Below are 22936 nucleotides of genomic sequence, written 5' to 3'. Positions count from 1 at the left end.
AAGACCACAACAGTCTCATTACTTCACATAAAACCCTGAAGTAGGGAAATATTTCTGTAATTCATTTCCTGCTTACCCTTTTGGCCTGTTCAAGTTGTTCAGAGAGCTCTTCCAGGGCAGTAGCGTGCCTCTGCCTGATTTCCTGGATCTGTGCTTCATGGTTCTTGGTTTCTTCTTCAATTGCTTTCTTTAGTTCAGCCACCTCCTGTTCACGCTTTGTCCTAGAGAAAGCATCAAGGGTTATCAAAATCAACATTTTAGCCTTTTGTAAATTAAAGATGGATTTCAACAGATTTCAACTTCTTACAAAGACAAGTGACCGTACCTCAGCTCTTGCTGTGCTGCAGTAGTATCCAAGGTATCTTCCAGTTCAGTTTTTAAAGCCTCCAACTCCTCACTTAAATCTCTCTTCTGTTTTTCTGCCTTGTTGCGTGATGCCTTCTCAGATTCAAGATCCTCCTGGAGTTCTGCAATTTGAGCTTGCAACTCTCTTATCACTTTCAGTGCATTGTTTTTCTGAACTGCTTCTTCATCACCTCTATTAAGCAGAAACACAGCAATTAATACACAATTATATTTTATAGCTTCAAACCCTATTCTCATAATAGTCTAGTGTTACTTAAATTAGGTACATAAGTGATATCTTGCAGAAAAAAAAGCTATTAGCTTTCCTACTAGAATAAAACAGGGTTCCTAAAACTTCACAGATAAAACACACACACTACTAAGCCCTTATTAGCAAAGGGCCTCAGGTACTACAGATATACTATTAGAATGATCAAACTTTCAAGTTTGCATTCAAGTATTCTGATTTTGCAGATCTAATTAGATATTGTCCCCCACACACTGCCTGTCCATAGAATTTTCTCTACCCACAAAATTACAAATTACTCGAAAAATGCAAGTGTTTGATTTGTATTATATTACGTGACAGCAAAAATACTTCACAAAGCTTGAAAACGCATGTCCTACCCAATCACTGCAAATACTCTGACCAGTAAGAAGGCTGACTGACAGTTACATGTTTCCCTTCTGAAGGTGAACTTTGGAGAGTGAAAAAGCTTCCAGAGCCCAAACACCATTACACACTGGTGAAGCTTCTTTTTAGTGGCTTTACAGAGCAAGGACACTGAAAAAAACCACTGAACTCCTTTTTGGCCAAGTCTACTTCACAGCACATGCATGTCTAGAGATGCCCCATTACAAGTGTTAACTGGCTTCAAAACCTTTTAAGTATATGATTACCCTAAGAAGGGAGCAATTTCCCAAGACAGAAGACACCAGAAGTTTCAGGGTAATGTAAGTAGCTGGGTTTTTTTTTACTTTAACATTACCAACTCTAATCAATATAATGTCTGCAGCCAACTGAAATTCAGTCTGGGAAAAGTTTCTACTGCATTTATGCAGTCATAAGCCCCATCATGCTCTGACCTAGCAAGAGCAGCCTGCAGCTCTTCCTCTTTCTTGGCCAGCTGGATCTTCAGTTCTTCAATCTGGGCTTGTAGCTCAGCTATTTGGTCCTGTAGGTCTGTTGTTTCACCATCAAGTTTCCTCTTAGCTTTTTCTAATTCTTGACGGGTCTTTTCTTCCTTTTTCAATCGCTCTAGGAAAGCAACAAAACATTTTATTTATAAGCGATTTCTTTTCTAATCATCCTCAGAAGATTTGGGGACAGGGGAGTGGGGTGGGTAGAAGAAGGGTAGGAAGTTTAATTTATACTGCATCTATTCTTTCTCCAGTCTGCAGCTGGAAAGTCAGCTGGGAAAGACGAAATAACCAAGCAGAACTACATGGTTTAGACAGAAAGTCAAGAAAAAGTAGCAGACCCTGGAGAAAAACAGTTTTAAGTAAGGTAACAGAGAGACAATCTCATCTTAGTAGAAAATAAGGAATGGGATCAAACAGAAAAGCTGTTTTTGAGCTGCTGTGCCAGATGATCACACACCAGGATTCAGAAATTAAGATCAGCTAAGGACTGGAAAAAATGATCGTTTGCATAGTTTTTGAAGGACTAGGCTAGACTCAAAGTCTATTGGAAAATAACACAGCTTTAAAAAAAAAAACTTGGATAAAATGTTTTTCCGAGTATCTGTGCCACTTCAGAACTCAGAACCCACTGAGATTTAGGAAGACTGCAACCTTGATAGCTTCTAGTAATTTAATTTTGTAGCTGAGATACTCCTGCCCTGAGGTATTTCTTTATGTGAAAAGCATCCAGATATCAGTGCCATAGCAGTAAAATACATTTACTTTATCTGACTGTTGTCTGATTGAGATAGTTACTAATTGCATTGTTTAGCAGTTAGCTAATGGCCAGGTGCACAGTCACAGAAAGGTTTTGCCAAACCAGTAGTGCTTAGCATAGCATTACCACTATGCTAATTCTATGTGCATCAGCATAAATGTAAAATATCAGATTTGTCATTCAATATTTTGTGGGTGATCTATGCACAGATTTCTCCCACGCCCTTTTTGGGCCTGCTATTCGATCAAGATCTCTTCTTCCATATGGAGAAAGAGGGACATGCTCAAGAATCACCTCTTAGAGCCACTGAGGGCAATTTGGGATTTTCTAGGCAATCTACGCTAACAATGGTTTTCTTCTCTAAACAGTTCCTCACTCAAAAAAATAGCAAATTTTCTCTGTGTTTTTACATTACATTTCTGGGTAGTTTAAGTTAGAAGATTGTCGTAAGAGCCTATCTTGCAATTGAGAAAGCTAATAGCAAACTGAATTAGATTATTGTTCAAATTTCAGTGCCTAACTGTGCCAAGACCCTAGGAGAGAGAGCTTAAGGCGTCTTGAACCATCTCCAAGAGTAAATATGATTGTACTGTGCTTTACTAGCCAAAAAAATTGCATGCCTTATATTTAAGCTTTAATTTCCATTTCTAAGGTCATCACATGGTCTCAGCATATGGCACTATAACCGAACATGTCAAATATCTTCAAAAACACTAATGCTGATTTAAGCACACAACTACTCAAGCATTATTTTCCAGTTAGTGAAGTTTACTTATGCCCATCTTAAGGTCTCCGAATATGACATTTAAAGAAAAGGTATAGAAGATTAAAACAAAGAAGATTAAACTTTGGTATTCTTCCATAAGCATGTCAGTTTTGAAATATGAAGCAAGACTGGCCATAATATAGTAGGTGAAAAACTATTTCCAAATTAGGGTGCAGAGAGCAACTTAGCCTTACATTTGTGCAACTCTGCCTTGGCAATTTATTAGTGCTGTGCAACAGCTATTTTACAGCCATAAGTAATTTTTTTAATAAATCAAGAAGGGTTTTATATAGGGCTGATTTAGCCTGCCACCACACAGTAAAACAGCCTGAAATAAACGGCCAAAGAAATGGAACTATTTTAGATAAAGCATTAAGAAGAGTAAAATGATTCAGATTCGCTTATTCAAAAAATTTTAGAAGCCTAGTAAATAGCTAATAACATTCTTTCAGAATTATGCCAGTCTAATGTGTTATAACAGAAAAGTGTAGCAACTTTCCACAAGAGACAGACGTTTTGCCTTGTTACTAAGGGATTTATGCAACATCATGATTTTTTGAATGTGTCTGTATGTCAATTAGATTCTCAAAATTGAAAAACTAACAAGCTAGAGAAGAGTAAGATGGAGCAACCAGATGCAACAAAGCCATGCAAGTGAAGCAAGTTTCTTACAAAATCTAGATAAACAACGAATAATAACTATTAAGGTATCTACGTATTAGGGTACTCTGTCAGACTGGAACAGATATTGCATTCATTGTAACTAGTGATCCATTTCTTTCTAGCACGATTTCCAAGTTGTTAATAGGCAAATTTAGTAAGATCAAACCTTCCAAATCAGTGATCATCATTTCTTGCTTATTCTTGAGTTTGGCCAAGTTTTTGGCCTTTTCTTCTTCTTCAGCCAGCTGAGAAGTGCATTCAGCAATTCGATCCTCCATCAGCTTTTTTTCCTAGTTAGGAGAAAAAGGGGGAAGAGTAAAATTTAAAATACTATTCAGAGTCTTTAAGCAACATAAATAACTAAACATATGAAATCCATATAAAGGCCTCATACAGCATATTAATACAGACTTTATTTCAAGTCACCATCAAGGGATTATTTGAATTGTAAGGGATCCATTTGAATAGTATAGGAAAATGAACATTTGTTTTCTGAGACTGAGATTTGGAATTTAACACATGGGTGTTTAATCCAAAACCACTTATTGAGGCCTGATTTTCAGACAGTATTTGCTCCACACTTTTTGAAGATCAGGTCACATTTCCTTACCATCTAAGCCTAAAAACATCTTTATAGTTTGCAAAGAACAGGAGTAGCTATGATAAACACCATCCCAAGCTCTTAAATTTGGAAGACTCATGAAGTCAGAATGCATGGCAAAACCCTCCCTTTTAAAGGTTAGTTCTAAGCAAGTTAAGTGCCTCAGCTTCAACGTGTTCACAAACTCCAGAAGTCAGAAGTCTTCAGTTATAAACTCTAAAGATAAGGTAGCACCAGTCTTAAAAGTTTTGAGAGCTGTCACTTGATACTACTATTCCTTATGAGCAGAATCTCCACCACACATACTGATCTCACCTTCAAAAATTTGGAATTTTGGTCCTCCAACAGTAGGATCTCTTCTTCCATCTTCTTGATCTTTGCTTCAGCTGTCACTTTTTCAAGCTGCAACTTCTGCCGAGCTCCCTCCTCCTCATCAAGCTGTTCTTCTAGGTCCTAGGAACAAAGATAGTTGCATATGTACTTTTTTCATGTTACCCACTTGTTAAGTTTTTTTTCTTCTGCTTATTAAAAGGAAAAAAGATATTATTTTGAAGAAGCAGTTGTCCTGAATGACACTAAAATTGCTTTCACTTTATTAGACTCATTTATAATATCAATGATCTGGTAATGAAATTTAGAGCCATGTGATACACATGGAATTTTTTATACTCTATTTCAGCTTTGGCAAACCTGTACAACATGCCATCTAGGAAACATATACTCATTCTGCTACAACCTCTCATCTTCCTAATTTTGAACATAAAATAAAAATACCACTGGGAGAAAAAAAGGCCCAAATGTACTTAACCACAGTGACATTAGATTGGGCTTCCTTGCGTACCGCATCTGAACAGGGCACCAGGTGTCAAAGCATTGGTGTCACGGACAAAGGAGGAAGCTGTTGCTTTGCTGTCTGCTGTTGCAGATATTTCAATATTTGATCAAAGCATGTCATAGATGCCATGAACTAGGAAGAGTTGCTACAGGAAGCAAGTCCCCCAATTTCAGTATGAATATAGATCTCAGTATTACTGGTGGAATGGTTCAGAGGCTGACACAACTAGTTAGATACTAGTAGGAAAGTAATAACACATTCTGTTTCTGTTCATTTGCAGTCTTAAATAAGATTCTCAGCCATGCATTATTAACAGACACTTATTAAAAGGCATCAAGAAACTGTGGGATGTGTGGGTTTTTTTTCCTCTCCTTCAAGTACTTCATGTATTTTGAAAGACATTTAAGTTCTCATGTATTGCCTCAAACAATAAGGATTTTTCAAGGTGCCCATGTATTCAAAATGAAACATCTAAATTCTGATTTTCACAAAAACAAGTAACTTGGAGCAGATGAAGTTTCCTTTCTGTTTCATAAAAGTCAGAGAAGAAATAATCTTCATTATATTCTCACTGGATTTCAGCAAAAATGAAACATTTCTCTCTCAGAAATGAGCTCATCCCATCAGTCTGTTTCTACATGAAAACAGGTAAGCCACATGCAATAATTTCCAGTTCCTGCCTACTCAGAAGCGCTTGCTGACATCAAACCTCTGTCTACATATGCTATAGCTCACTACAGGCCATTTCGACTTTTCTGCTTTTTTCTTCCCTCATCCTCATATCCCTGGAGACCAGAGTGCTAAGCACACTGAATACAGGAAGCAAAGAGAAATAATTCAAGCTGATTTTATTCCATACATGATGCTAAGGAACTAACTTCCTCCATGTTCTGGAGACGTTGAGTCAGCTTTCAATCCTTAACAGTTCTGTTCGCATACTTTTCCATTTCTAGTGTACCAAGAGACGTACCTGAATATGACCCTGCATTTTCTTTTTCTCATTCTGCAGTATTTGGTTTCTCTCCTCTTCCTCCTCAACCCTCGACTCCAGATCATGAAGAATTTCTTCCAACTCTTGTTTTTTGGCAGCCAGACGAGCCCTCATCTCCTCAGCTTCTGCAAAGAGCTCTGTCTCAGCCTGTAGCTGCTCTGCAAGAATGTTCTTTTCTTCTAAAAGCTGCAAATATTACACAAAATAGTAAAATCTTTACCTTTCAAAGCCTCTCAGAGATTACACATATGACAACTATAAAGGTACTCAGAGACCAAGTTCTGCTTCAGTTTGAGACTCCGTGGTCAAGATCCAAAACCGAAAGCTTTTACCAGAGAGCTTTATCAGCAGTCCAAAAGACACCAACCCTAAGAGGAAGGCTACAGCGGCATTTACTCACTTGTCCCCACACCTTAAAGAACAGACCCCACTGTGCCTACCCCACCTCCTTGGCTCTCCCAGCAGCAAAGAGATGAGGGAAGTGGCTGTTTCCCAGACTGTCCCTTGCGCTCATCCCTGCAGAGCGACTGAGTGCTGCCGTAGGTAACTGGGCAGAAGCTGGCACTCAGAACCACTGGAAGAGCAACTGCAGAGATACTGCACTAAAACAGACTATTGCTTGCTTTGTAAATTTGACAACAGGAATTAAGGTTTTCCCGTTCTAGATTTGCATCCCCACTCCATCGTGTCTCATGATAGATGTGTATTTATCACTATGGCAATTTTTATTGACACTCCATCAGCTATTCTTGAAATTGACACCAATTCTACTTTATCAGTTTAAATGCATTTCCAGTTTTGTCCATTAACTGTCATAACGGCGTTTCCTCATGTTTCTTGAACACAGCACAGGCATGTGTGCATTCCAGCTTGAAAACACATCTAAAGCTCTCCTGAAAACAGGAAAAGGCAACAGAATCAAATTTATTTTTTTCAGTATAAGGTTTTTGTGATGCTGGAGGAAGGTTCATGTTGTATCTTCCTATTTCAGCTTTTGGCCAAGTGAGAAGGAGTTAACTCACTTGATTCATGGTGCTTTTGCTCACAAGGATCTTCCCCAGGATAACTTTCTCACACAGGATGCAGTGCAAAATACATTCTACATATTAAAAGCTGATCTTGGGCACAAACCTGTTGATGTTTCCTTTCCATTTCCTCAAGTTCTGCCTCCACTTTTGTTTGTTTTTCCTTCACTTTCATTAGCTCCTCGTCCTTGGCCTGAAGTTCCTCTTCCTGGCGAGTGACCTGAAGAAGAGGCTTCACCTGCAAAGAGTTGAGACAAATAAGAAACAGCATTCTGCCTACTTACAAGGGTAAAAAAAGTGACAGAACATAACAAACCTTCGTGAAGACTCTCCACCATTGCCAGTGTCTAAGCTTTAAATACGCAGCACAATTCCTCTGCAGGATTTTCAGTGCACTCAGTTGCTGTTGTTTCTTTGCAAAGGCCCTGAAGACACAGCAAAATTCGTATTAAATACAGCTGAGCATACGTGTATTTGTGTTTTTAATTTTTAGGTTACCCAACCCTAGAATATTCGCAGACCATAAATAGGCTTATTTTTAAGTTTCAGTGACTAGAATGATTTATGAGCGCCTACTCCTTATATGAAGAAACAAGGCAAGAGCTGGAATCACCATTTTCATTGCAATAACAACAAATGCTATTTGTTCTTACTATTAACAGCCTTTTTACTCAAATAGATAAAAAAATGGATGGATTACAGACACTGAACTCTCCTTTAATTTCAGAAAAGCAGTTTTACAGAGTAACTAAGACCGTCTGGCGGAGCAGAAGAGACTTTTTGCAGCTAACAGCTATACTGTAAATAGCTACATATGTCAAAGGCAAGATTAAGAAAAGGAAATATTATGAAATGAAGGTGCAAATTTACCTATTTACATTGGACACATCTACAGTTTATCACACAACATTCTTTCTTAAGAAAAAAACAACTCTTCTCAAATGGAAGTTTTGATGCATAGCTCCCTAAAGACACTTAAGATGACAATGAGAGGATCCAATCATAAAAGCACACATACTTTCTAGCCAGGTATCCTCTACAGACTGCCTGGAAGAATATAATAATGTCTGTGATCTTCAGATCTCGCTCTTCTTCCAAGTGTGCCAGGACACCAGCTCGAAAAAAGATCTTGCTCTGTCCAATCCTGTACAAGTTGGGGTCCAGCTCTAAGGCTCTGATCTAAATGGGAGGCAAGCACATTGTTTTCACATACAGAAAGGACAATATTTTTCTGCTTCAATTTTTAGGTTTTAAAAAACGTTTAGAGGTAATCACTTACCATTCGCTCACATGCTTGCTTACCATCCATAAAACCTTTTGGAATTGCATTGGGAGTAAGGATTTCGTACCTTTAAGTCAGAAAACAAACAGACAAACAAGAAAAAGATCTTTACGCTCAAGCTACATCATTATAAACCCATAAAGCTATAGTCACCAAGCATGGTAAAGGAGTTTCCCCAGAAAAAAATTTTTTCAGCAGTTCATTCTAGGTCGTTTTCCCTTCTTCAATCTTTAGAAAAAAAATATTAAACCCACACATTTTTTGTTAGAGCAACCAAGATATGATATTTTCATAAAAGGCTAGGGTGAGTTAAAAGGCTAGGTTTTGTTTTATAAACTAAGAAACCTGCAAGATTAGACTGCTTAAATAAAAATATATGAACGAGGGGCTCCTGACTTAAAATTTTAATGCAAAGCAGTAAAAAGAGGTCTTGGTAGTTGTAGATACTATGTCCTGAGGTTAAGGAGAACTCTACACAGTGTACTGATCATAAAGTATCCAGATAAAGTGAAATTTCAGGATACAAAGCAAAAGGAAAAAAACAAAAACACCACCAAAACTCAAGAGCAGTTATTCAAAAAAAGACCAGCCTCAATTCACTTTTTTCCCCTGGATTCAAAAAGGAATAAGGGGAAGAAACAAAATATTTACTTTGGTGGCTTTTACTGTCATGGCTTATTATAAACATATCCCCCTTTAAAGAGCTTTTGGCAAAATCCTTGCTTTTTGATTATCACTTTTGAAAGTCTGATTTCTATAGACCTGAATGAAGGATGCTCAGTAGCATTGAGTGTGTTCTCCCCACCTCCCCCACCCCCATCTTCAATCATTCAACAAAGAACTTCATCTCAGAATAAAAATTCAAAAGACTTCTTGCCATTACCTCTGTCTAAATTCCTGGAACACTATCCTGTTTGGAAATCCTTGTCGACAAATCCTAATTCCTTCCAAAACACCATTGCAACGAAGCTGATCTAGAACCAGATGTGGATCCAGTTTTCCAGCCTGAACAAACAAAACAAGTATTATTTTTGTACTCTCAATTTGTATGCATGGAAAACTGCAGTTTATTTTTTTTTCAGGCTGCCCTGTCCAAAGTTAACTGTCTAAATAAGGGGATGCATGTGGAATACTGAGAAGATAGCTGGTCAGTGTGAAAGCTTTGCAAAACCCAACTTCCAATTTTGAAAGGACACAAAAAGCATGCATAACTGAACACGCATGTAGAAACTCCTTTAAAGAAAAAAGAATTAGAGAAGTGGTCTATAGCACATACCCTCTTTTCATGATTTGGAATGATGCAGCGAACAAAATTGGGATTAGTGTTTCGGAGCGTTGCCATCAGCTTGGTGAGAGATTCCTTGTACAGTTGCCCAACGGTACGAAACATGCCCTTCTTAGTCTTGTACGCAGAGCCAAAAGCTGTCTCTGTTATTCCAGTAACCTGATCCAGACCCACAATACGATCCACTGGGAAGGACGAGAAAAAAAAATAGTTAAGTGGACCTTAATATTTGTTAGGTGTAAAGATATACAGAAAGAGGAGCAATAGTGCAGCAGCAAAAGCTTTGTGGAACAAATGACAGAAGATGCCATCAGTAGGCAAGGCAGTCAGCGTGTACCAGGGACACTGTGCAGAAGCAGTGGAACCAAAAGCCACAAACTTATACAGCCGAATAGTGTAGCTTTAGTAGATACGTACTAAAATATCCAGCTCTTTACTTGCAGTTCTACATGACCAGTAAAGCCACTTTCTTTATTTTAAGTAAAATTTAAAAAGACAGAAGATTGCCTGGAAACCAGCAATTATTTGAATTCTTACAATGACAAACATTTCCAGGTTGAAAGTTTGGAATCAGATATCTGCACGTATTTGCTTAAAATGAAGAGTGAATTGATAACTATTTAGATTAAATATGAGTTTTGTTGAATACAGAAAATCATTTGAGAGCTAGGCTATTTACAGAAGAGTTAGTGTTATTTCAGTGACAAATAAAAAGAAGTATTTGCTAGTCTGCTATTTTGAAAAATTCTTTCAAATTGTGTATACACCTGTAAAGCCTCCCTAGGCAAAAAAACAGCTTCAAAATAAGAAAACTGCAGACCAAAGCTGTCATAAAGCATCAGAATAGAGATGAAGGGTTTTGGGGTTTTTTTTTGTTTTTGTTTTTCTCCTCATTTTTAGAACATAGCAAACATTTTGTGTAAGAATCTCTATGGTTTCCTCTTCACAAGCACAGAATAGAAAATCTTACTGCTATCAATATGACCTTTAGGCCAAAAAAGTGAACGTGATCCCACGTACATTTCAGCAATTAAACAGCTCTCAAAAGGAGGAATAAATAAATAAGTAAGCTTAACACCCTAATCATAAGAGCTGCTATTTCTTAGTACTGAGCAGATACACAGCGTGTATTGGCTCTCCATGAAATCCAAGCTGGCCAGCCAGAAACAAGCAGCTATACATAGGCTACAATTGAAACTTGTAAAATTTCAATTTCAGTCTTCAGGTTCACTCAAACCAAAGCAAAGGGAATGACACTTTGCTGCCACAATTAGTTTTGTACTTAAGAGTTAAGTGACTACTTTATTTCATGCTCGCACCCAACCGTTCTTCATAGGTCTATACAGAAACAAAAATTAAATCCGGGAGAAATACAGGGTAGCAACTTTGAATAACCATTTGTAACAGTCTTTCATGCAGTAGAGACCAGAGCCCAGATCCTACATACACATAGTTTTAAGTGCAAGAGCCTAAGCTGCTTATTAGAGTCAGAACCATAAGGAGGTAGTAAAGGTTCATAAGATTGTATCCCACACATTTAGTTTAAAGAAGAAAATGGGATAAAAATTACTTGGAATTTTACAGAGGTTGAACAAAACATTTTATAAGTATTAGAAACATGCATCCAACAGACACCGCCAGTGACTGGACATCATTCAGCTGTCTAAGACCACATACTTTTTTTGTGACGATATTTTATAGTGCACCTTTTGTTTTTCTCCCCTCTATCCTCCAACTTATTATAAGGTTACTAACATTTAAATGAGGAATATTAAAGTTAAGCGTGACCTTTTCCTACAGGCTAAGAGAGGCCATTGAACAGTATGACTGGACTATCACCCGTTGGCTGAAGTCTTTGAACTCAAGCCCTCAAATAACTGTCTTAGGAAACACCACTAGTTTCCACAAGTATGCAGTATATCACAAGGATATTATTGGAGGATAAACCCAAGTAAAAATTAGAAAATTTGAAGGTAACAAGCTCCATGTGGTCACAAACACATATTTCAAAACTTGGGGAGAGGAAAAAGGGAGGGAGGAGGAAGTGGTTGGATAAAATATCTAAAGCGTCTTCAAAGTAAATATTTCAAATAAGAAATGTTTTTGCCGATGTCTTAGTTCCTTTAAAGAAACAAAAAGTGTGCAGCTTCTAAAAAGGGAAATATAAATGTTGAAAAGAGGTTTTTAAATAAAAACAATTCCAGAAAGTCTGGAAGAAATCTATTTCATTTACTACTCCACTGCAACTGCAGCACTCATTCTAATTTTTAATACATTCTTCACCTCTTCTCCCCCAAAATACATCCACATTCTAAAACATTTCAGAGTTTTGTCAATGTTGGACTGCAGAAAGAGGCTTGATAATACTAAAAATGCCTATACACTGTCTCAAATACTTGGAGCTACAAGAGTTATCATTTAAGAAGCGATTCTGCATCTCAACATGGAACTAGGAAGCAACAGACCTTTTCATTTGCAATGCTTAAATGCAATGCATAAAATATAAATGCTATATGTATGCAGCAGCAACTGAATAGGTATGCACTCAGAAACATTTGCCTTGTGGAGGTATACCTAAATTTTAGCATGAAATGAAAAGTTCATGCAAGCCTACGAGCAAAAATGGTTTTCCTGTAGATACAACAGCCCTGCCTTTAGGAGACCTATGATTTTTATATCCATTCACCTGGTGGATCATGAAGACCAGTAATATTGTCATAGAAACAGGCTCTCTGAATAGTCTGAATCTCTAAGGCAGAGAAACAGTGAAAACAGAAAGACAGAAGAGCAGATACACAAGACACTTCAGTTAGTATACAGAACAGGTTTATCAATTGCAAGCAGACTTTATATTGTGCTACAAAAGCAATTATGCCACAACATATTCCATGCACATTTCAATAATCTGTGGAAGCAGGTGTGGAGTATTTGTACTGAAACTCTTTCACTTCTATGCCTGTACTCAAAAGGAAAGGAGCAGATCCCCAACCAAAACATTGTGTATATTTATTGTATAGATTTAATAAAACTGCTCTCTGTAGCTGAACCAAGTAAGTAACTATTCCTGAGAATAAGAAGGAAACTCTTATCAGCTCAGTAGTAACCTACAGCATCATCATCAACATCATAAGCTTGTTTTCCTCCTGGAGTAAGAAACTACAGGATTAATATACTGTGACATGTAAATATACTGTCTGTAATTAATATACCATAAAGGAAAAAAATCTAAAGGTAGAAAAGTCCCTGCTAAGTATTTACTAGGTTATTTCTGCTTCTTGGAGTATTTTGGTAAAAACAGTGAGAAATACGTTAAGCTGATGTGCAGGGATACTAGCAGTGTGCTGTTGAATAGCAGTAATATTGCATTTTAAAACCAAAATCCAACATCTGTAAGCACTAGTATGGCTGTTTATGAGAAATAATTGTGCTGGTGCTCACAGAAAGCGACATTTTATTAACAGCAGTATCACTACAGCTGTTTATACTCAGGACTTCACTGCAACAAGTAAAATTAAGAATTTTGGACATGATTCTAGAGATGAAATTTGACAGAGGGTAACAAGTAGTAAGTGAATATTAGTTCAAATAATGAACATGAAAAGCAGCTAATCAGAAATGGTACATGTGCAGGGGACCATAGGAGCAACCCAGCTCCCCTGTGGTACTTTCGGTGCTAAACAATAGAGAAAATGCTGTAGATATTTACAACTCGAGGTGGAGGGTGGTGGGAAACATGCACAAAAACCATAACTCATCTAAAAAGGTTAAATCTGTATAGCCTGTGTACTTGGAGCATGATCTCTTACCATCCTTCCACAGCTCTGCAACAAATTTGTCAGAAGACTGGTGCAAGAGCGTAGCCACATTGTCATTCAGAGGGTCCATGTTCTTCATCAACCACTCATCTGCCTTGTAGTCTACCTGTAGAGCAAAGTCGCACATGATTAAAGAGACTATCAACTTTAGTTTTAGATTTACTAGCTAAAAAAAAGTTTCAAAATAGTATTTGAATTTTTCTCCCATTCTCTTCACAACTAAGTCAGAGCAAGCAAATGTCATATCTCCTCAGAACAGCTCAGAGTACCACTAAAACAATTATTCTTTTATAAGAGTAGACTAAATATTATTTTAAAAATCAGTAATCTGACTTTTTTCTTACTAATAACTGGTATACATTTTCAAACTAGTGTTACTGTCAAAAATGAGGCTTCACTGTGGAAATGTAAAAACAGCTCCAGTACCAAGACCCTAATTACTTTATCTAAATCATAGGACAGTAAATTAAGAATGTGCTGCAACATGAATATTTTTAATTTGACTCTAACAGCTATACTTAAACAGTTCATTCCACAGGGAAAACAAACAATGCTCTTATCTTGACAGAACCAATACTGTGGTTTGCAAAAAAAAGTATAGCTCAGCAGTTGAAAACACAAATCTACCGACATGGATTTCATCCCAGCCCAAAACAGAGTCCTAAAACCTCTCAAGTCCAACAAAACTTCTCCTGTGTAGACTAGCATGTTTTTGCTTCAACCAGAAAGTTATCTATTTTTAAATAACGTCTTTGGAAGGAAAGCCAAATTTAAATGTTTCCACCATTCAAAAACAGACCAGATCATCATCTTAGTACTTTCTGCAGGAAAAGCTATTTTAAAAAAGCATTTCAGTTTTGAAGGAAAGATACTTTCTGATGGAAAACTGAAAAGTGTCTTCTGGTCAGAGGAAGATACACACTGTAATGCCAGTATCACAAAAGCCCACTCAGTTTGACAGAAGTAAACTGCTCTTTAAAACAATTACTTCTCAGCTCTAAGGCATCAAGTTATTTCACTCTGTGTTATTTACCTAAAGGTTTTAATAAGTCTTTGAACAGGTTAGTTGTGAAACATTGCATTAACAGTGACGAGTTTACTATTTCTAAGTTACTGTTTTAAGTATTGATATAACAAAATATTTACTTCACTTTTTGCTACAATTCTCTTATCTAGTTGCCACCACTGACATTAATGAATAGATAACAATGACCCATTAATACTTTAAATCAAAATTAAAGGATAGCTCTTAACCATTAGCACAGTCACTTTATATATCAGGGCAAAATTTGGTTCTAAGATTAAGTATCTATGAAATTCGTTATAGCACGGCCTTATGGAATGGACTTAACAATCGTGAAGGTTTCATCCATTCCTACATTTCCATAAAATGCTGACAAGAATTTCACAGTTACTTCACGGTCCTGTCCAGTGCTACATCTGACCTCAGCCCTTCAAAAAGCAAAAGACCAAATTAACAGTAAAGACAAAGATATGATCTTTAGCTATATCATCTTTAGCTATGAAAGGGGCTATACAGAAAGTCATTACATGAACTGGTGGGATAAAAGTAAAGATGATGGTATTGACTCAGCACATCTTCAAGCAGCCAGTTTTGAAAATCAGCTTGGAAACACACAAATTCACAATAGGATTTCTTTCAGTAAAAGTCCCCAAAAACTCACCTACAAGATACACAGAAGATCTGACAACAAAACTGAAATCAAGTATTTGTTTAGTATCCAATTAAAATTTTTCAGCTTTGCCTTTTATGTAGGAAAAAGAGTTCCATCACAGCACTCCTGAATGTGCCCAAGAAAATAAAACAAGGCCCCTTTCCTGCACAAATATTTCTAAATTTCATAGCTAGTACTTCATAACACTTTCCCAAAAGCAACATTTCTAACCAAAGATTCAACATTTAACCCTTACCTTCCCTGCATAGTGAATAATGCAGAAATCCGCTTTGTCCTTTAGTTGTCTTGGCTTTTGGAATTTAGAGTGGGTTCCTTGCTCTTGGACTAGTTTTTCCACAAAGGTCTTGTCAGTAGCTTTAGGGAACCAGCACTCTTCATCCAGTAAAGCTAACACACCAGGAGGATTTGCCTGAAATTCAATTGCATTAAATCTGTGTTAATATTTAAAACAGAGTATTTCAATATTTAATATTAAAAAAAAGCCATTGCATTCAAAACACCATTGAATGACAAAGCAAATAGCATCTAGATCAATTCCAATCTGATCTAAATTAAAACCAGCTTTAGGTGAGTCCAGTTAGAAGACAGACATAACAACCGGTTCAAACAAATTAATGCCAGTATATATGGATCTAGCCATAGCTGACTTGATTTACCGCTGGCAGCAGCCCTGCTTTGAGCAGAGATTGGAATAGGTGACCTCCAGAGTTCCCTATCAACCAACATTTCTGTGACACATCCGCACGCAGCAACTCATCCACATTTCCACAGTGGCTAATGTTATGCTTTAATATGGGCAAAACGGAAGGCAATTATCCCTCCCAGCCACTCTATTACTGTGGCAGCCACTAAGCCTCCCCTTGCCCAACCCTGCATTGATATCCAGCAGCAGCATCCAGGGAGACTCAGCAGGCTCAGCTTGAACAGTCAGCAAAGTTTGATATACTACCTCTCTCTCCATATAATTTAAGCACTCCTTTAGAAGGTTTGTTTATTCTTAAAATGGAGCAGGGAACTAAAATCTGCATTTTACAGCTGCAGAATTGTTTGACAGGATCGTTTTCCTCAGGGAAGACGGACTGAAGTACACAGTAAGGCAACAGAAAAAGTTTATAATGATTTAATACTTCAGAAGTTTCTTGTGCATGTGAAGTCTACACATGCGAAGAGAGATGATTATATGTGCCTACTACGTGGTATTGCATATCCTTATGACTTCATTTATAGAACAGTTAAGGTACTGCCATTGGCTTTTCAAAAAAGTCAAAGTGATTTGATGCACTTTAGGATATTCATCTGCGTATCTGCATATTGAAAACATCCACAATTCTCCACCCAGACTTTTTGGCAGAGATTTTACCTTCAAAGGAGGCAGAACTTACTGAAGTTCCGCACAAAGTGAAGAATTTTGACAAGTGAAACAAGATTTCCCTTTTCTTGATCTAAAGAAGAGGGGGGAAAAAAAAGGCAAAAAAGCCTCATTGGCTTTTGCTGCTCTTCAGGATGTACAGCACCACAGGCAGCAAAGACACTTTACATACTTTACATGTATTCTGGAGTAAACACAGTTAAACGTACAACAGTAGTAACTGTAACACCCTAGGTTTAATAAAACAGGTCACAAAATTCTGACTAATGGCACACTTCTGCTGCTCCTTTCAGGAGTCAAAAACCAACTGCCTCTTCTGCTCTTTGAAACCATCTTCAGCTTCCACACATGGAGCAACTAGAAGAATTTATTAAGCAGTGCAGTGTTAACAAAACTTTTAAGATACTATTCACAAGGCAGATTGATGGGGAAAATTCTACTCTAAACTAAGTTTCAGGAATTTTGCTATTGATTTCAAATGAAGTTTTACTCAGTCTTGAAAACCTTTTTAACTGAGCCACCACACTAAAGCTCCTGTAATGCAATGTCATGGTTTAATATGAAGGCGACGGGACTAAAGACTTCATTAGTTCTAGGTGAAAAAAGTATAAAAATAGTAGCTTAATATCTTTAGTAAAAGGACTTATCCTTCATGGATTTAATGTCCTGATGTTAGGGTATAAGAATGCTGAGCTAATACATGGTATTTTAGACTTGGGATTTAGGTTGTCACTTCTTGTTACAGCTCCACAAGACATTTGAGCACAGTCCTAATATTTGCAAGCACTAAAAGACAAACTCATATCAGATCTCCTCTCCTCTGAGCATTATAAACTCAGAAACTTACAGGTCTTTCTATTAAGTCAATGCAAGGCTGCAGATCCAGTCCAAAGTCAATGAAGTTCCACTCTATACCCTCTCGCTGGTATTCCTCTTGCTCCAGGATAAACATCGTGTGGTTGAATAACTGCTGAAGCTTCTCATTGGTATAGTTAATGCAGAGTTGCTCAAAGGAGTTCAACTACAAAATAACATTAGTAAGCACGAGCAATTCAATGACAGGATCGATTGCATATTTGGAAGCAAAAAAAAATCTGACCTTACAAGGCAATTCCCTGAAACTCTGCAATACATATTTTAAAGAAAATTGGCAAACACATTACTCAATCTCTTATGTTCCCTGTTACATATGGTAAACTAATGTGTAACAGGAAAAAAACCCCACTGTTGTAGAACCAACACTTATAAAAAATGGTTTAGATTAGAGCATGACTTTTCAGCACTGTAGTTTAGTGTATTCGAAGCATTCATGTGCTACAGAACACAAAACCCTCCTGCAGCCTTGGAACATGTACGCATTCAGCGGTTCTAGACCAACTGCTAGGCCTGAATGTACAATAAGAGGGAGAGCAAAAAGAAAAAAAAAATCTAATTATACATATATATATACACACACACACATAAAATCTATTTAAAATATGTGTGTGTATATATATGTATATGTATGTATATATATGTGTATATACATGTATATATGTAAAATCTATTTAAAATACCTCAAAGATTTCAAATCCAGCAATATCCAGAATTCCAATGAAAGATGCTCCCTGTCGTTTGGTCCTGTCCAAAGCTTTATTAATGCGGTGAACAAGCCAGCGGAAGAGGCGTTCATAGGTGGCCTTTGCCAAGGCTTCCACTGCAAAGTCTGCCTGAAAAAAATCAAACACATAAAATTTATTTTTTCTGGAGAAGTCATCAAAAGAACACAGACATGGATGTTATCAAAAATAACTAAGTAACAGAAGACGTTTAAGGCAGTTAATACCACTGAGGAACAAAAGCAAGCAGTAGAAACAGTATGCAGTTTGATTAATGTTATGAAAACATGGTTTTAAACTGTTGGATAAAAATAAAAGCTCTCTGAATATTTTGTATGTACAACTGCATTAAAAGATGAGACCAGCAGAAGGTCAAGGAAAAGGAAAGGTTTCTTCTACTGTACTATGGGTTTTTACCATATAACATTTACTATAGACAGTAAGTTCAAACAAAGTTGGTGGCAGTACCTATTTAATCCCAACGCTCTCTATTAAAAGTTAGATACAGTTTCACGTCATCTTTTAAGCACCAGAGCTTACTTGTTCTTTGGTCTGGGCTTTCTGAACGTAGTCTCTGCCAACTTTGATGCGCGGTGTCAGTATGGCTCGGGTGAACTCCATTACATTCATCCCCAGTAGATGGCAGAGTTTCTGTGCAACTGGAGATCAAAGTAATAAACGCAAGCACTTAAATCCTCGACTCTCCACAGCAACTAGCAACATCAGTGAAAACAAGCTACAAACAAAGGCGGTCAAGTGCCAGCTTAAAAGTTTAAGAGCCATTCAAAAATAAGGTCAGGGAGACGCACTTCTGTCCTGTGGACAACAGACCGACTCTATCACGCAGCCTGCATCGGAGAAAGACTTTCTTCTCAAAGGTTGGCGTAACGTTCACAGAAATACACTGCTGAATTTCCTTAACAAAGCGGGGAAAACACTAGATTTCATAAAATTGCAGGCAGGTCACATAACAGATTATTGGCCATGAGTGTTCGTTTTGTTATTTTGATACGGCACATTCATTTTTAACATGTCCAGAAAAAAAGCACAGTATGATCACATCAGCTTCATTACAACTAAAGTGGCCTAATAAACTGTGTGTTAATTTAGGCAGGTATACCAGCGTAATGTTATGGGCATTTCTGTTAGAGAAGATATCAAATCACTTTATTTAAATGATTTAAAGCAAGTATTTATAATATTTTGTTTAGAATAACACTACAGACAGGAGCTCACATTCTTTAGACAGCACAAACTTTTCTGGTTTCGTGTCAGTTATTTAAAATAACATACTACGCACGCTATCTTTATGTATTCCTCTTGCATCAATCCCTTTTCCTAAGGGAACTTTCCAATAGGTGTCTATGACTTCAGATTTCTAAAAATGAACGTGACGCTGAAGGTATTTTTAGGCCTGGGTAAGCGTTGCCCTTTAGCAGGAAGCCCTCCATGCTGCATCTAGCAAGCGTTTTAACTCCTTATCCTTTTACTTTGGTAGCTCATTCATTTGCTGGCAAAAAGAAACAAAGCTGTTTTCACAAATCGGCCTTGAAAAATAGATGCTAATGCCAACACACGTAAGTATCTGTGCTAGTACTGAAAACGCTGTTACTCGCTGTCAATGTCTGAGACGCTCTGGCCACATATTCATTAGAAGGGCTCACGAATCAAAACACAACTTAATCAGTGAAATTAGGGTAACATCACAAACTCAGCACCGATTTCATTTTAGCTACATAGAGGAGCACTTCTGTGCTCTGAGTATAAACATGCACATCAGCATATCAGATAAAACCCACAACATTAGGTGTCTAGTACTAGATGTCCTAAGGATCTTAAACACACACACATGAAAGTGGGATGGAGCTACTCAGCACTCTCAAATCAACTTTGTAGTGTGGCATAACGAATATCGTATGACAGACACTATAGATTAAGAAATAAGTTATTTTCCCCCATGCAGTACTCCAGACATCACATCCAGGGTTTCATATTCACGAAAGAAGAGCAAATTTTGTTGTCCCTGTTTGCTGAGCTTGTAATATAACATAATACAGTAACAGCCAACTGACTTGGAGGTACCACTAAAATCACGTCTGATTCAGGTGCAAAAGGAAGTTGCAGTCAGCATTTCAGGGTCTTCATTGTGAAGAAAGGAAACCATTGAAAGCTCAGTTCTGCTTGTAAAGCATACCACTTCTACAGATAGGACTGTTTCACACTGTTTTCAGCTTGATGAATCTTCTACTAAAGAAAACAAGTCATCTTGTTTGTCTATGAACTGCATTATTTGTTAGGTTTTTATAAGTTTGGAGACGGCACAGAAAACAACACAGCATGAGGGAGATGGTCGTAAACACTTGGAAGGCTTGTCCTGCCTGGGTCATTTGGCTTCTCTAAGTTGACTAATGTTTCAGAAAGGCACTTTAATAAACTTTTTTCAATTCAGTGCCTTGAGATCTCTGCCCTTTCAGCAGAAAGGCTTCTTCCAGATCTGGTAAGTATTACTCAACTTTGAAAATAAGTATTAACTATGGAATAGTTCTGTAAAGACAGCTTCTCCCCTCTTCCTTCATCCATGAAGGCTATGTGGATTCTTGTCATCACTCATATCTATAATTGAAACAGGTATTTGTGCCAGATGCACTAGTTGATTACTTCTATAGCATAGAATTTATTTTTCCATATCTGTTTGAAATTCATGTTGTCCAAGTTCACATCTTCACTACCCATACAAATTCTAGTCTATGGAGAGACTTATTTGAGACATTTGCCTACAAACAGGATGAACCGCTACCAAGACACACCTATTTCTCTGGAGTAAAAGCTAGGGAACCCTGTTACGCAGAGATGTGACAATACAGACAACAACCAGAGAGAGATCAGTCGTCCTCAGTGTTTTCAAAAGGATATACTAGCAAAGAACGGGTAGCCAAATAAAGTAATTTTTAAATACAAGAAAACGGCAACATGTTTCAACTATGATATGAGCTTCTCAGTATCTTTCTTCAGAGTAACTCACAATTTTATATCCAAAAAAAAAACCAACAGTAATAAAAGTCAAGATAGTCTGGAAGTAAGAAGAATCTACAGGTTTCTTGATCATATCTTTTAAAGAGGCAACAGCTGCCCCAGCTGGCAAAGTCGTCCAAAAAAACAACCCTTCTCCCACTCCCCCAAATCTTTCTAACTCCCTGCAAAACTCAAACTGCCAACTGTCAGCCAAATGTCAAGTCAATGATTATCAAGCTTTAATCCATACCTGCTAGCTGGAGCACTTGGGCAGAAGGCCACCACTGTCAGCAATGGCAAAAATTACTCGCACAGCAATTCAGGAAAATATAAAACAAGCCGCAGACAAAAGAATTGAATTGCGCGCGTGCAGCAGGTCCTGTGAATGATGATTCTTACTGGTCTTTGCACTGAAATCAGTTCTACAACCTTGTTTTCCATGACAGCATTTAAAGGCTGGAACTGAATACTAAATTAAAAATCTGAAAACTGCTTCAAGGACCATATTCTTTGTGAAGGAACAAACTCCTCAAAATGCTGATTGCACTTTAAGGTGTTAACTGATAAATTAAGGCTTTAGTCACACTGCCACACTACTTCAGAAATCAGATTTTTTAAATACAGCATGCTTATGTTCAGCCATTTCACTATGGAAGTTGAGCTTGGCTTCAGAATTCTTATCGTTGGCAAGAAAACTGATGTCAAGAACCAAAGAAAACAAATGTTTTTAAGCATGCACTTTTTCCTAGTGCTTAAGGCTTTGCAGATAAGCAATAAACAAGACTACAGCTGAAATACTTGTTCAAAGTTTAGAAGCAATGCAAACAGCATAAATTCTGTTGATAGCTATTTAATTTCTGTTTGCATTAAGAGAATGGAAGTCAAGAGAGTTTTAAAAATTGCCTGCTGGCTACTACCATCACAATCATGGCCTCTTTCTGGCACAAAACTTTACCAAGGAATCTCAGAAGACTGCTCTATACTTTCAAAAATATGCACTAAACAAACAATAGGAAGAAAACTACAACTCAAGTTATAGTAAACCATGCAAATGTGATCAACTTACCAGTATTCTCTGGCATAGAAGCTTGATCAGTGTTTCTCTCCTTCTTAAAGGAAATATTTCCAAATTGTAGCACTGAAGACACCACTTTCAGCATGGCTGCGTTTAAAATAAGTGAATAAATAATAAATGTTATAATGAAGTTTTCTGTTATGTGTCACTTTCCTTCCAAATCTTAAGCACGAATTCACAAAGGAAATAAAGTTTATACTGTGCTTTGTAGGCAAATGGCTTTATTAGCTCTACCTTATGTTAAACAAGCATTTGCTGCAGGCTGTCAAGACATTGAAACATTAAATTTGGTCACATTAAATTAGCAAGTGTGCGTGTGTGTGTGTGTGTGTGTGTGCACATGCACGTGCAGTTGCCCAAGAGACAAGCAAGTACACTAGAAATTCAGAAAGCTTAATAACTTACATAAGATCTCCTCATGTGAAAATCCCATGATATGCATGGCTTCCATAGTCTCCTGAAAGTTGTCCTTGTCTTGTTGCCCAGGAATGGGGATGTAACCGTTAGATAAAAATCTGTAATTGTTGAATCCTTCAAGCAGCAAGTCAGCTGTGTTGGGAGGGGCAGGGGGGAGAAGAAAAGAAAAAGCTAAAGAAATACTGTTCACACTCAACTGGATTCAGTTTTCACTAAATAAGCAAACTACAGTTTACTAAATCAATTACTCAAATAACCAG

The 22936-nt window shown here is 37.3% G+C and overlaps 1 protein-coding gene across 2 annotated transcripts in view; it reads right to left on the bottom strand.

The window, feature by feature from the left end:
* MYH10 (myosin heavy chain 10) overlaps nucleotides 1–22936 on the bottom strand; it is a 106831-nt gene that overhangs the window by 17176 nt on the left and 66719 nt on the right. For both annotated transcript variants that reach the window (XM_067308261.1, XM_013953182.2), the window contains exons 9-27: nucleotides 22665–22808; nucleotides 22251–22346; nucleotides 18713–18831; nucleotides 18131–18283; nucleotides 17422–17595; nucleotides 15441–15614; nucleotides 13500–13614; nucleotides 9685–9878; nucleotides 9292–9413; nucleotides 8406–8475; nucleotides 8145–8305; nucleotides 7443–7551; nucleotides 7233–7364; nucleotides 6081–6287; nucleotides 4591–4728; nucleotides 3841–3964; nucleotides 1432–1603; nucleotides 326–538; nucleotides 77–221 (exon numbers count right to left, since the gene is read on the bottom strand). In XM_067308261.1, the coding sequence (XP_067164362.1) occupies nucleotides 77–221; nucleotides 326–538; nucleotides 1432–1603; nucleotides 3841–3964; nucleotides 4591–4728; nucleotides 6081–6287; nucleotides 7233–7364; nucleotides 7443–7551; nucleotides 8145–8305; nucleotides 8406–8475; nucleotides 9292–9413; nucleotides 9685–9878; nucleotides 13500–13614; nucleotides 15441–15614; nucleotides 17422–17595; nucleotides 18131–18283; nucleotides 18713–18831; nucleotides 22251–22346; nucleotides 22665–22808 (2762 nt within the window). The remainder of the gene's footprint in view (nucleotides 1–76; nucleotides 222–325; nucleotides 539–1431; nucleotides 1604–3840; nucleotides 3965–4590; nucleotides 4729–6080; nucleotides 6288–7232; nucleotides 7365–7442; nucleotides 7552–8144; nucleotides 8306–8405; nucleotides 8476–9291; nucleotides 9414–9684; nucleotides 9879–13499; nucleotides 13615–15440; nucleotides 15615–17421; nucleotides 17596–18130; nucleotides 18284–18712; nucleotides 18832–22250; nucleotides 22347–22664; nucleotides 22809–22936) is intronic.

The sequence above is a fragment of the Apteryx mantelli genome, chromosome 19 (assembly GCF_036417845.1).
Source record: "Apteryx mantelli isolate bAptMan1 chromosome 19, bAptMan1.hap1, whole genome shotgun sequence".
NCBI lineage: Eukaryota > Metazoa > Chordata > Aves > Apterygiformes > Apterygidae > Apteryx > Apteryx mantelli.
This window is presented reverse-complemented; position numbering and strand designations above follow the sequence as displayed.